The sequence below is a fragment of the Sphaerodactylus townsendi genome, linkage group LG05, assembly GCF_021028975.2.
Source record: "Sphaerodactylus townsendi isolate TG3544 linkage group LG05, MPM_Stown_v2.3, whole genome shotgun sequence".
Lineage (NCBI taxonomy): Eukaryota > Metazoa > Chordata > Lepidosauria > Squamata > Sphaerodactylidae > Sphaerodactylus > Sphaerodactylus townsendi.
The window spans coordinates 71,463,773-71,477,536 of NC_059429.1; the positions used below are offsets into that span (position 1 = coordinate 71,463,773).

The 13,764-nt window shown below is 44.8% G+C and overlaps 1 protein-coding gene across 5 annotated transcripts in view; it reads left to right on the forward strand.

Moving 5' to 3' along the window:
- Positions 1-260: 260 nt before the first annotated feature.
- The window catches only part of MKNK1 (MAPK interacting serine/threonine kinase 1), a 41,234-nt gene continuing 27,730 nt past the window's right edge, over positions 261-13,764 (forward strand). The window contains exons 1-3 of one of the 5 annotated variants that reach the window (XM_048496355.1): positions 261-480; positions 1,046-1,130; positions 11,668-11,766. In XM_048496355.1, coding sequence (XP_048352312.1) covers positions 11,670-11,766 — 97 coding nt within the window. In that variant the 5' untranslated portion in view covers positions 261-480; positions 1,046-1,130; positions 11,668-11,669. Of the gene's footprint in view, positions 515-1,045; positions 1,131-10,056; positions 10,079-11,667; positions 11,767-13,764 lie in introns of those variants that run through there. The other 4 variants (XM_048496353.1, XM_048496356.1, XM_048496354.1 and 1 more) reach the window with 4 other exon arrangements.

Consider the following 13,764-nt stretch of genomic DNA (forward strand, 5'->3'; position numbering starts at 1 on the left):
GGAAAAACCTGTGCTGACACCATGCTAATCACACTGCTCCATCGTGATTAAAGGGTCTTTAATCCAGACCGGATGAGGTCACTTGTACCCGTGGCATCAATCCTGTTACACGATCCCACTCGCGACCCTAAATTAGGAACACGACGTCAAGCTATGACAAGACCCTTATGATACGGCCCGTTCTTATATAGCTCGGCGGACAAGCTTTTCCTCACCTAAGCGCAGGCTCTAAGCCCCGCCTGCATCCCGACTTCTTCGCACTTCTATTCTAAAAAAAGAGCCCGAGAAAAGTTTCTTGCGACGTCCACCACTGAGGCCTTCCTGACGATTTCTAACACGCCTGCGCTGTTCCATTCCGGGGCGTGCGGATTTGCTGCGCATGCGCATACCTTCCTTAAAAAAGTACCTTCGGGGTGGGGCCTGAGAGTCGAGCGGCGCCCTCGTAGCTCCTCCTTTCGCACCTGGAGCGTCTCTGTCGAGGCAGGTACCTGCACAGGGCGGGCGTCCGTGGCAGGTGGGTGAGAGGCGAGGGTGGGGGCGTTGCTTGGGTTGAAGAGGATGGATGGTTCTTTCAGCCGCTTTTGCGTTAATTACTGTCTGCTGAGTGGGGAGGGCGCCCAGGAGGGAGGTGCCAACTCTGAAGCCATCCCATGTAGTTCTTCCTGGGCTTCGGCTGTGCTTACCTAATGCCGATAAGGAGGAACTTTGTGCGTGCTCAGAGGTTCTTCTAATTATCAATGCTTGCCATGGTTTGGGGGTTGATTCGGCTCTACTTAGCTGTTGGTAGAAATCATTACACGGCAGGAGACGGGTTTTCTCGCTCTTGCATCCGCAGTTGTGAAGGGGGGTGGGGGGTCTCGAGGCAGATAATGTATTTATAGCGTTAACATACGGGAGAAACGGTTGGATGTAGTTAAAGCACACACACTCTTGATGTTTGGTGAAGTGAATTTGTGGTGAGCGGAGCCCCTTTGCTTTTATTTTATGGTCTTCTTTTCTTGCCGAGACTTAAGGTAGCATGCTATCCCTGCCTTCCTCTGTTTAGAGAGCCGTCGTGGTGTTGTGGTTTAAGGGTCGGACTAGGACCTGGAAATCCAGCTTCAAATCCCCAGTCTCTCCATGGAAGCTTGGTGGGTAATCTTGCGCAGTCATACACTCTCAGTCTTGACCCTGGCTAGTATTTGGATGGGAGACCTCCAAGAAATACCAGGGTCGTGACATGGAGCCTGGAGGCAGGCAATGTCAGTCCATCTCCAGATGTCTGTTGCCTTGAAAATCATGAGGGGTTGGCGTGAGTCAGCTGTGACTTGATGGCAAAAAAATAAATCTTAAGTTTAATTACTTGTCTGTGAATTAACATGAGGCTCAAAATCAGTCTAGTAATTTTAGTAAAAGGAGTCATTCCCATGTGCTGTGAAATTCCTGATATTCATGCAGTTCCTTAGGTGAAGGCTGCTGTGTAAAGCTAAGATTAGAGGATGCAAGTGGAAGATAATGGTGTCTTCAACAGCAGCGATTCCCAATCTTTTTGGTATGGTAACCCAAAAGTCCAAATTTACTTGGTATAGCAACCCATTCAGGGCTGGCCGAAGTGGTTTTGGCACCCAGGCAAACTGTGACCTTGGCACACATCTAGTTCAGCATTTCACTTTCTACAGTGGCTAGCCAGATGATTTTGAGAAACCAACAAATATTGCACAAAGATGCAACTGCCCCCACTATGACCCCCAAACAAGTGACATGCAGACATACTTAGCCTTTGCATATGAAGGTTACATTCCAACATTTGATGACTCTTTTCTTCTCCATTACTCCCTCTAATCCCCCCTAAGATTCTAAGAAACTCACTCAGCCATCTGAATGCATTTTACTTGATCAACATATATATGCAGTGAATAAAAAACTACCAACTACTGTGTGATATGAACAATACTACTTCTAGGGTCAGATCTTGGTTTCCACAATACAAAAGAGCAGTGATAATAGGTCAGGGATGGCTATTAGGAAGGGCTGGCCCATGATGCACTTTCAGAGGCTGTATGACCCTTTTGGGTTGTGACCCACAGGTTGAGAAACACTTCAACCGGACCATAAGGTTGCCACAGGTATATCCAAGCTTTCCTTAAACTCATCAGGCTTGTGAAACCTCTGTCAGAGCACTGGAAACATCCGGGGACCTATTCAAGTTAAACAGTCTATTGCTGTCTTACTAATATTCTTGAAATGATCAAAATGTGTGGGGGCTAAAACTTTTTGCACACCTGAACTTCAAGGATTAGGAGCACTAACTGATGTTTAAGCCCTTGAAATTCAGAATATAAAAATTGCTTTGTTGGGTCCAGACAAAGTCTGCCTAGCCTGTCATTCTGTTTCGAGCAGCAGCCAGATAGATGACTCTGGAAACACAATAGTGCATAAAAGCGAAAGTCTGCCTTTCTCTAGAATTTGTTATTGAACTGCCTAGTTCCCCTGTACACTGAGTTCCATTTTGCTATGGCTGTTAACAATAGTTTGTACAAACACTGATGATCATAGAGTAGGATTGTTTTAGAATATATCCCTCTACAGGATAAGTTCTCATTTAGAAACTGGGAACTTTTTTTGTCTGAATACTAATTTGTGATCAGTGTTTTATGCAGTGTGTTCATTTCTTAAATAGAGAAGCCTGTTCCATCGCCTTTCTAGTGTTATTTCTGACCACAAATTATTAGGCCTTCTTAACCATCTGTAGCAGCTACTACAATCCATTCTTTCAGTGTAGTTCTAGCAATATAGATCTTAGAAAACAATGTTGTGCTATTGTTACTGAACCATCCTGGCATAGTGGACGGAAGTGCTTACTCAGGGTTACCTGCCTTCATGCCAGCCTGAAGGGTGATACTGGTGTTGCAGAGATGGGGAGCCCATTCTCTAGCAATAGCCAGATCTACCCACAAGAATTGTTTTCCAGTTTTCATCCGCTCAGCATGCTTGCCATATCAGCACATTTTTAGCTCAACATCCAAGGAAGAATCTGTCCTCAGCATGATACAGTAGTCCTGCTGAATGGATACTCATTTCCAGAAACAAGACTCCTGATGGCATTGCCTCCCCTTGGCATACTATTTTTTCACTTCTCATCCGGGCAACCCCCATATCCTCTCCCCTTTCCCTACCTCATTCACTTTCAACCTACATTTTATCTGCCTGTCGTCTTCAGCTATATTTATCTTTTGTTTATACTCTGCCTATCTTCACAGTGGGGACCAACATTATTCTCTTGACCTCTCTTTTATCTGGGCAACAACCCTGTAAAGTACATTAGGCTAAAAGTATGTGACAGACCCAGTGAGCTTCTACAGGAAGATGGAGATTCAAACCTGGGTCTCCCTGACCCCACTCTGAAGCTCGAACAGGCATACCACACTGGTTTTCATGACTCAGCCAATCTAGTTGAGTCATGTAAGATTAAAGGTATTAAGTCACCAAGTGGTTGCTGCCAGGCCTGGGTTGTTAACCTCCAGGTGGAATCTGGAGATCTCTCAGAATTACGACTGAACTCCAAATGTCAGTTCCTCTGGAAAAAAATGACTGCTTTGGAGGGCATTGTATGGTACCGTATCAGGCTGAGGGCTCTCCCCTCCCCAAACCCTGCCCTCCTAAGACTTCTTCCTAAAGTCTCATGGAATTCCCAGCCTGGAACTGGCAACCCTAGCTAGGTCTGGCCCCTATGAGTCCTCCCTCAAAGGCCAAAATAACCTGGCCCCCTCCTCCTGCCTGTTAACTCCATGTCTAGAAAGTTGTGGTTGCATAGCAACAGTCATTGAGGAAATCCATTCGTTAAAGCTATAGTTGCTTTTAAAATCATTTTTGGGGTTTTAAACTTCTCAGCGTTTTTTTAAAAAAATTCAGGGTTTTTTTTGTGCAACCTAGGGCATTTTTCAAGGTTGCAGAAATATCTGTCTTGCTTGTTCACTGTTCCAGACTCTTGATTTAAGTATCCCCAGATTTGGCTGACTTTGCAATTAGTATACAGATAAGTGGGGACCTGTAAGAGACTTGTGGAAGCAGCTGTCCCATTCCCCCCACCTTTGCTTTCTCCCCTCTTCCCCCACTTCTCTCTATCTCAGTCTTTCTTCCTCCTGCTACCGCTTTTCTTATTCTCTTTCCTCCATGCCTGCTTGTCACTTTCTTTCACTTTCTGCCCTCTCACTCTACCAATGTCTCTTTCTACCCCTCCCTGGCTTTCATAGGGTGACAGTTGTTGAACAGTAATAAGCACCCAGGCTTAGTTGAGTCATGCAAGTCAGGTGGTGTCAAGTTACCCAGAAATTGTTGCCAGCCCCAGGTTTGCCACTTTCCAGGAGGGACCTGCAGATCACCCAGAATTACAACTGAACCCCAGACAATACAGATCTGTCCTCCTGGAGAAAATGGCTGCTTTGAAGGGTAGACTCTGTCCTCTTCTCTCCCCCCCTCCCCTCTCTGCACTCCTCAGACTTCACCCACAAAATCCCCAGGAATTTCCCAACCTGCAGCTGGCAATTGTAGTCAGGCCTGGCCCCAATGAGTTCTCCCTCCAATGCTAAAATGGGCCTTGAAAGGACTTGCATTCTCCCTCTGCCTTTTAGTCACAAAAACTGAAGCATGGAATGTTCCAGTTGCCTAGCAGCAGCCACTAAGGGAACTCCTTTTACCATTTTCATGTTTTCTAAACCACCCAATGTGTCTTTGTCTCTGAATTCTGGCTTTTGCATGCGAGCATGTGTGTATTTTCAGTGTCTGTGAATGGCAGCTCTTATGTAGAGGATTTGTAAAATATTAGTTGACTTGCATGCTATTTGTATTAAATGTAGAAACAAAGAAGAACTTAGTGCTGTGAAGAAACAATATTGTCTGTGGACAATGAAGTATGAAGTTCTTTTCAATTCCTACATTTAATACAAATAGCGTGCAAGTCCACTAATATTTTACAAGTCTTCCAAATAAGAGCTGCGGTTTCCTGTTACTGATGGGGAAGAGATACATTTTCAAAATGCTTTGTCTGTTTTAAAACCTCAGAGTAGCCATTTTATTCTTGCAACTACTACGTGAAAAAGTAGGGCTGAGAGTGTGAGTGGTCCAAGGTCAGCCTGCAACCTTTGAAGCCAGCGGGTTGACAACATAACTGTGACTTGAATGTAAACTGCTGAATATCCTCAATTTGGGCCTTGTTTTCACCATCCAATCTGTGGAGATTGTTGCTTATAGATATTGACTACTTGCTATTGATCACAAATTACCTCTAATAATCTCTCCTCTCTTTTTCAGTGGATGTACCTTGAGGGACTAGACTCTTAAGAATTGCTTCTGTAGTGTCTGGATGTTTTTCCAATTCCATATAATTAAGACTGATTCTAGCATTAAAATCTGCCATAACTTATGTAAAATCATCTGGAAACTCTACAAGTAGAGAAGAAATATAGTTTCAATCTAATACCTCCTTATGACCAAGGACTGGTGTCTTCTTTTTGTTTTATGCTTTGGGGGTGGGGGGTGGGGACACAAGACCCAATTTAATCATGGATTTTGGCTTTCTCTTTGCAAAATCACTGTTCCCAGTGACCTTGGTGCTGCCAGTTGTCTTGTGTGACCAAATGTTGATGGAGCAGCTTGGGACAAAACTTCTTTTTAAGTTGACTTTCTTTAACTGTGACTATAGAAGAGGTAGAATGATACTTCCTGTTGTATAAATAAAAAAATACACCCTGATTTGAATGCCGGTGTAATTGAGACTGAGGGAAAATGTTCCAGATCTGGAAATATTTTATTACCTTAAAAAAAATTAGCCAGAAAGTGGTTCAACTGTGAAACTGAACAGATTGCAGTTGGGTCAGTGAAAGAAACACTTCTACTTCTAGTCTGTTTCATCACTGCATAGCTTTCTGATCAGTTTCATAGCAGTAAGGCTGACCAAAGGAGCCTGGCTGCATTCAGGCAAATTCCTCAGCATTCGATCACTAATCTTGCATGTTTAATTTTTTCGTTTTAGTGAAGGAGCGAGGAAGCACCCAATGGAAGGAAAGGGGAAGGGGGAAGTGGAATTAGTTGAAGAGGTTGGATATGCATGTGTCAGTGGGTGGCTGGAAAAAGATTGAATGGAGCATGTCTGCACATTGAATGAAACCAAATCAGAATTGACTTGAGGAAAAAAACCTCTCATGGCCGATACTACATTCTGTGACTTTTCTAGTGCATCTGTGGAACTGTGGAGTATGTACAGCCTATGGGTAATGTCCTGTGAACTGTACTGTACAGGTTTCTGTATGTTTATGCTTAAAGAGAGGCAGAGTTTTTGAATTAGTGTTTACATCTTGTGCGAGAATCTCTTTGCACCAAAATTGGATAGTGTAGATTCTTTGAAAAGTATATGCCCAGTATGGGACACTGAGTATGAGGAAATGAGAGCTACAATTGTTAAATTATTTTTCTTGTGCCAGCAGGATCACATACATTCATTTTATTTTCCACAAACTAGGCACTAACTTAGTAAATAGCATGTAGATTCTTGACTCTTTGTTCTTATGAATGTAGAGTCATCATCAAATCAAGTATCCTTGATGAACTGTTACAAGTTACAGTCCTTCCAACTTAAAGTAGACCTTTGCTGTAAAGAGAGGTTGGGCTGTAGCAGCATGACTGGCTACTGTCAGTAATACAACCAAGCACTTATGAATTTGGTCAGTAAACTTCCACCATTTTTTAAAAAAGCAAAGAAAACTTTATTAAAGAAAATCAGTAAGGTGTTTAAAAATCAAACAGAATACAGTTTAGCATTGACAGGATACACAGAGAACAGCAGAGCAAACTCTCTAAATCCTACATGGCATAGTTAGTCTTGAGGCTTCAGGTTTTAAAGCATAAAGCAAAATTTGCTCTGGCAGCAAGGTTGGGGAAGGGGAATAAGGAAGGGTAAAGAGATGACTAAGGCCGTTTCCGCACGGCCGTCGATGCGCCTCCACGCCGGCAAGAATTCTGCCGGCGTGGAGGTGGAGGCTGTTTGCACGCACGCACGCATGCGGGCGGCCTCAGGAGAGGCCGGCGGACGGCAGGCGGCTCCGCATGGAGCCGCCTTCTCTTCTCCCCTGTCAATCACCGTGTCCCGTGCGTTGGCCTGCTGGCCGTCGAAGCCATACGCTGCCCTCCGACCTCCAGGGGTGGGAGGACAGCATGGGCGGGCTTCGACGGCCAGCAGGCTCGCACAACAGCTGGACACGCGGTGAGTCGGGAAAAGGGAAACAGCGTGTTCCCGGCGGTGCTGTTCGCACCGCGCCGCCAGGAACACGCTGTCGGGGGAAAAACAACCCTTTAAAGGGTTGTTTTTCAGGGCTGCCTGACGCCGCCCTGGGGGAGGGGGAGCAATGCCTGTGCAAATGGCTCCCTGGGAACAGCGTTTTTACCGTTCCCAGGGCGCCATAAAAAGGCCGTGCGGAAACGGCCTAAGCGTTTTATTGAATTCTCTTATGGAAATACTGGACGTAGTTTGGTTGCTCTTCACAACCAATCCTGGAGCTTGGATCAAGTTGCCCCCTCCCAACTAGAAGTTCTCAGCTGCAGCAAATGATTAATTAACTGCCTGAGAACTTGTCCTTGAGCTAAGAGAACATTGGAATGCACTCTGCACTTGGCAGAGGCTACAGCTGGCTGAAACTGGAGGATTCTTCTAAGATGGATACTCTTTTGACATGGGTGTGAAGAGTTTAACAACTTTCCAGCCTGAGGGAGTTGTTTTGTGGTAATATGTCCTCTTTTTTTGCTGTCAAGTCACATCCGAGTCATGGCGACCCCTGGTGGGGTTTTGAAGCAAGAGATGTTCAGAGGTGGTTTGCCATTGCCTGCCTCCGTGTCATGGCCCTGCTAATTCTTGGAGGTCTTCCATCCAAATATTTGCCAGGGTCGATCTTGCTTATCTTAGAGATCTGACTAGATCTGGCTAGCCTGGGCTATTCAAGTCAGGGCAGTGTAAATATAAACACACTGTGAAAAGTGAAAGGCATCAATCGGGTTGTAATAGTGAGGCACTTGAGAAACTTGTAGTTCAGTAGAACAATGAAAAGGCTTGACCACTGATGTAGAGGGACACAACTTGAGCTTGATACCTTTAGGTGAGATGGCATTCTGAAGCATTAGTATTCTGCTTCCAAAAGAATACTTGTGATAAGAAATTAACTCAATATTGGGCTGCCCTCAATTCACTTGGTCAAAATGTCAGTAATCTTATAATTTAAGTTAATTGGGTGTAAAGCTAGGAAAGTTGTATTATTTTCCAGTATTAGTTTACAGACAGTAAAAATGTTTTCCATTTCATGCAGTAAAAATTGGCCAGTCAGTTCCAGAGGAGAAACTTACCAGTCATCTCGGTGGTTTAATCTCATATTTCTGATTAAACCAGAGGGACAGCAAAAAGCTAAAATAACATCTCTTATGTCTCCTGGGGATGTCATTGTGTGAAGTTTTCTTTCACAGCAGAAAAGAACTCTTTAACCTCAGGTGTGTCACACTGGGAAGAAAAGGATAGAAATCTATTCTGAACAATTATCTAGCCAGTGGATTCCCATATGCTAGCTGTCCCAATGCAGACAGAGAGAAGAGATCAGCTATTTGGACCGAGGTAATGCTTGGCATATAAATAATATGGGATGGATGAAGTCTTAATTAGGCACATTTAGTTAAAGGCCAAAAAGCACTGAGATAATTACAAATGGATCATTGGTTTAATGATTGGTTGTTTCATTTTACCAGTTCCATTTGTTCTAGGAAAGATTTTTGTGGAATTAAAATCTGTGAACTCTGGCTTGGAATGCAATGTTATTTATATTAAGTGCTCAGAAGGCTGCTAGCCAGGGCAAAATTTGGAATTTTAAAATACAAATATTACTGCATGATAAAAAGGCTTGCAGAGTAAAACAGTATTGTATTGCTTTTGGATCTGATGATCTTTTAAAAAGTTTTGCTGATTTATGTAACACCTTTCTACTATTGCATACAAGGTAACTTTCAGTTCAAAAAAACTGCTTGCAAGCTGGTGCAACTTCCTTGGAGCATTGCATTTTTTCTTTGAATGGTACAATCCTTCCTTTATTTCCCTACTAGCTGTGAAGGTAAAATGTAGAATAGTGGATTATGAGAGTGCTTAAATCTGGAAGCTTTTATGCTATTGTTTTTATGTTGTGGGATGGGAATACTTCTGAAAGCTTGAATGATCATATCCATAGTTAACTGAAATTTTAAATGATATCAAATGTATTCCAAAAACACCCTCACTTTAGGCATAGGAGTAATGTACTTGGACTAAGAACTGCGAATCTAAGCCTTAGAAGTACTAGATGCAAAACTCAGCTCTGGTGATTCAGTGAACAAGTAATGCCTATGTTTGACTCAATCAGTAGTAAGCTTATGTGTGTTTTTTTTAAAAAAAATCAGAAGTCAGGGTATAAATGAAGTAGAATGAGGTTGGCTTCTAGAGCAAGGTTGGTGGCATACTCACAGTGACGTTTCAAGAACAACTTATAGGATGTTTATGAAATCCTATGAGATTGCATTGAAGACCACGAAGGAGCAATTCTAAGCAGCCTCCATTGTGTTTGCTAGTTCTCGCCTGGCACAATTGTCAAAGGTAATTCGGTCTTTGACATCCTTTCCTATGGAATAAAAAAATGTTAGTGATTTGGCTCTTGGCTATGAGGCTTTTGTGAGCTTTTTTGCAGATAGAGTCTTAACACTCTGCCGTGACCTCCCGGTGACACTTGATACAGCAAAGGAATTGGAGGGCCCTTGGCTGTTCTCAGGTTCACAAGTGGACCACTTCAGCCTGCACTCACAGGCTGATGTCAACAGGGTACTAGCAGCATGGAGTTTTCCTGGGAAACTAAAGGTGGTGGTGGTACGACCGCTCTTGAAGAAACCATCCTTGGATCCCTTAGATCCAGCCAACTACTGCCCAGTCTCAAATTCGTCATTTCTGGGTAAGGCAGTTTAGAGAGCAATCATGGAGCAGCTTCAGGTATTCTTTGATGACACATCAGCCTTGGACTGATTTGGTCGACGTCACTACTAGAATGTAAGAGTATTTTTTAAAAATAGGGATTTTGTGCACTTAGTGCTTGCCTTGTGGAGTTTCCATCACAGGGGGGTCTCCTCCTCCCCCCTCTTTCTTGTTTATACAAGGGATTAGTCAGTAATGTAGGTACAGATTTTTTATGGGGGGGATTCGGGGGCATGCCCATGCCCTCAAGGGGGCTTGGCCATGCGTCCCCAAGCCCCACCCCGGCCTCAGTGCTTATAAAAGCAGCTCTCCGAGGCCAGGGATGGCAGACTCCCCTGCCCCCCCCAATGGCTGGTCGGGAGCTGGCAGTCCCTTCTGCCCTCCCCTCCAAGCAGAGGCGTTACTAGGGAAAATGGAGCCTGGTGCAAAATCTGAGTTTCGTCCCTCCCCCGAGGGTGGCTACTGTAATGCTGGAATCCACCCCAAAACAGCATTACGTTCAGTGGTGTTTAAACTGGGGAGCCCAGATTTTCCTTTTAAATCCACCTTAAAGGGAGAATCTGGGGTCCCCAGTTAAAACAACATTGAAAGTGATGCTTTTGGGGTGGATTATCCCCCACCCTGAAACAGCATAACTTTCAATGTTTAAACTGGGGACCTCAGATTCTCCCTTTAAATCCATGCCAAAGGGGGTGGATTTAAAAGGATAATCTGGGGAAATTTAGAGGGTGCTGCTGTCAGGGGTGCAATTGTTAAGCTAGCAGCACCAAACTTTCAGGGTATCTTTAGGAGACTCTCCTGATGATTCCACCCAGGTTTCGTGAAGTTTGGTTCAGGGAGTCCAAAGTTATGGCCCCTCATCTGCTTTCTGACTCGATATTCTACTCTGTATCTTGGTCAGGGCAGTTACTTGCTGCCATCTCCTTTCCATCTTTCTCTTATTGGGACACTTAATGGGCCCAACTGGCTTCCATACATAGAAAGGACGTCAGCTATCCCTTTTCACCTTTGAATTCATGTTCTAGTTCTTGATGTGTGGAAAACACCCTTCACGTGGCAGGACTGACATGTGAACTGATTTGGGTAATAGTGAAGCTGCTTAATTGACAATCAGAAAGGTCAAGTTATAGCTCCATGTGGGCAGTGCAGTCTCCGAAATACACTGCCATAAGGGTTCAACAGCTCCCTCAGCCCATTCTGCCCCCCTTGGATTGCTCTGTTATTTTATTTAGAATATATCAATGCTGCATCTTCAGAGTGCTGCTTGAGGCAGCTTACAATTAAAAATTGCAAGCAGCATTAAAAAGAAGCAATTAAAAAGGTTTTAAGGTAAAACTCTAATTAAAAGCCTGGGTAAAAATGTTATTAACTAACTGACTGCCATTTGGAGATCATCTTTTTTGTAACTTCTGGTCAGCTTAGTACATATGGAGGCAGAGCTATTTGCCAAGTAGATTTTTAATAATTACTTTCTTTACATTGGGGAATAATTGTTTACTTTCCCACTTGAAAATACTTGGTATTCCATGGGTGTAATAGCCATGAATAGACATCAATGAGATGTTTAATGCTGAAGAAAACTCTAGAAAAGAGGAACTTGTATATAGACTGCTTTATTTTTCCACCTTAAACATGAGTAATTTGCTGTAAACTTTGGTCCACAGAGATGGTGAGCAGCCAACCTCTTCCTATCTCAGACAATGGCAAAAGGAAAAAGAAAAAAAGAACCAGAGCTTCAGATCATTTTCCAGGAAGGTTTGAAGGTTGGTCTCACATCTAGATTGTATCTTGTATTGCTGTAATCCTGCCTGATGTTATCAATTCAGATGTGTGAGTGATTTTTATTTTCAACTTCTGTGTTTTTGTAGGCTTCAAAATGAGCTGGCTCTGGCCTTTTTTAATAGACTGTTTTCTACTTGGACCTTGCTGGTTTTCCAAGGCAGCAAAACTGTCAGGGCTGAACTATCTAAATAGATTTACACGTGCTGTTCTACTTTGTCCTTGGAAATAGTTAGAATTCTTTTGAACATTTATTGTGCACTTAAACACTGTCCTGAAGCTTCTGGAAAATTTGCTGTCTGGATTGTATCTTGTGATTAAATTTGAATTTACTATATTTCCTTGGAAGAACTGTGCTTGCCATAAGGCGGCGGCCTTATGATAGAAGACGGACGAGATATGGAGCTATGCTTCGCCGCTTCTGACCCTCCGTCCTATTCGAGGAATGAGAGAGGCGTTCAGAGAAAATACCCTGCTTCATCCCTGGTGTTGTTCAATGCCAGGTCCATCAATAATAAGACCGCAGTTCTCCGGGACTATCTCGGAGATCAACAGATGGACCTGGCTACTGCATCACCGTAAACCTGGGCGCGTGGATCGCAGACCGTCGCTTTAAAGCGGTCGCGCCACCAGGTTCAGCGTGTCTTCACCGCTCGAACTCAGGGTCAGCGTACATGTTCATCCGCGATTCAATTCCCCTTCAGGGCTGTCCCTGTCCCGAGATCACCGGCATGTGGAATGGCCGGCCTAGAGTGGTTGGCCTCTGGAGGTTGGCCGTCCTTTTGGTGTACCGTCGCCTAGCGCACCTGGGACGGCTCGCCGCGGTTGCTGGAGGTTGACTGGGCGCTATGTTCTCTCGAATTTATTGTCCTGGGTGACTTCAAGCGCCCGAGGCCTACACGCCTCTGTGCGGGCGGCCGTGGACCTGGTGTCATCCATGGCTATACCCAGGCCTCTCCTTAGTAAACTCTGGCCCCACCTATGAGGCTGGTCACACGCCATTTTGGTCTTCGTTCAGGGATTGACGGTCGTATCCTCTATAGATAGAGTGCCATGGTCCCACCATTTTTGCCCTGAAGGTTCGGATGGACCTGCCGCTGGCCAACCCTGTCTAGGGCGACACGGGTTGATTTGTCAAGCGGAGACTTCTATGGATCAGTGGTTTCCTGAATGCTCTGCGGGATCCTGAACCTGCCGCACACTTTCGATGAGCAGGTGGAGGATTGGAATTCCCCGGCTCTCCGATGCCATCGAGGTTGTTGCCCCTTGGCGTCCCTGCGCCTCGCTTCTAAGCGGGCCCCATGGTATACCGTGGAGCTCACCACAAGGAACGGGCCTCAGACCGCCTGGGAGCGAAGCGCTGGAGGTACCCTCGTGGACGGCGGGCGTAACATCTTATAGGAAGCGTTTATGAAGGCCTATGAGATGGCATGCACGGCGAGGCGAAGAGGGCTTTCTTTCCTCCTCCTCTCGCATCCGCTAGCTCGGCCTCGCACAATTGTTTCGCGGTGATTCGGCTCTTTGACCTCCCTTGTCGAGGGTTCTATAAATTCTCAATTGACTATTAGCTGTGAGGCATTCATGAGCTTTTTTTTATGATAAAATCACATCAATTCCGCCATAGACCTTCCCCACACTTTTGTCTACAATTAGTGAACTGGAGGCTCCCTTGCCGCCTTTCAGGCCCATGTTTTTGCCCAGTTTTCTCCTGCTCTCCAAGCCGCTGTTCGCTGATAACAGGGCCCTGGCTGCTGTTAGGACCTACTACTCTGTCCTTCTGGATCCAGGCTCCTCCTGGCTCTTGTTAAGCTTCTGCCGGGAGGAGCTAATGCACCTGAATCTTCCGTTGAAGATTATCAATGGCTCCGCCTTTGAGCAAGTGCTGAGCGCTCCTTCCGGTGGGTTGAAGGGAGGCAGTGGTCCGCTTCCACCTTTGAAAAGACCATCCTTAGATCCTGGCGATCTGGCTAATTCAATACCGC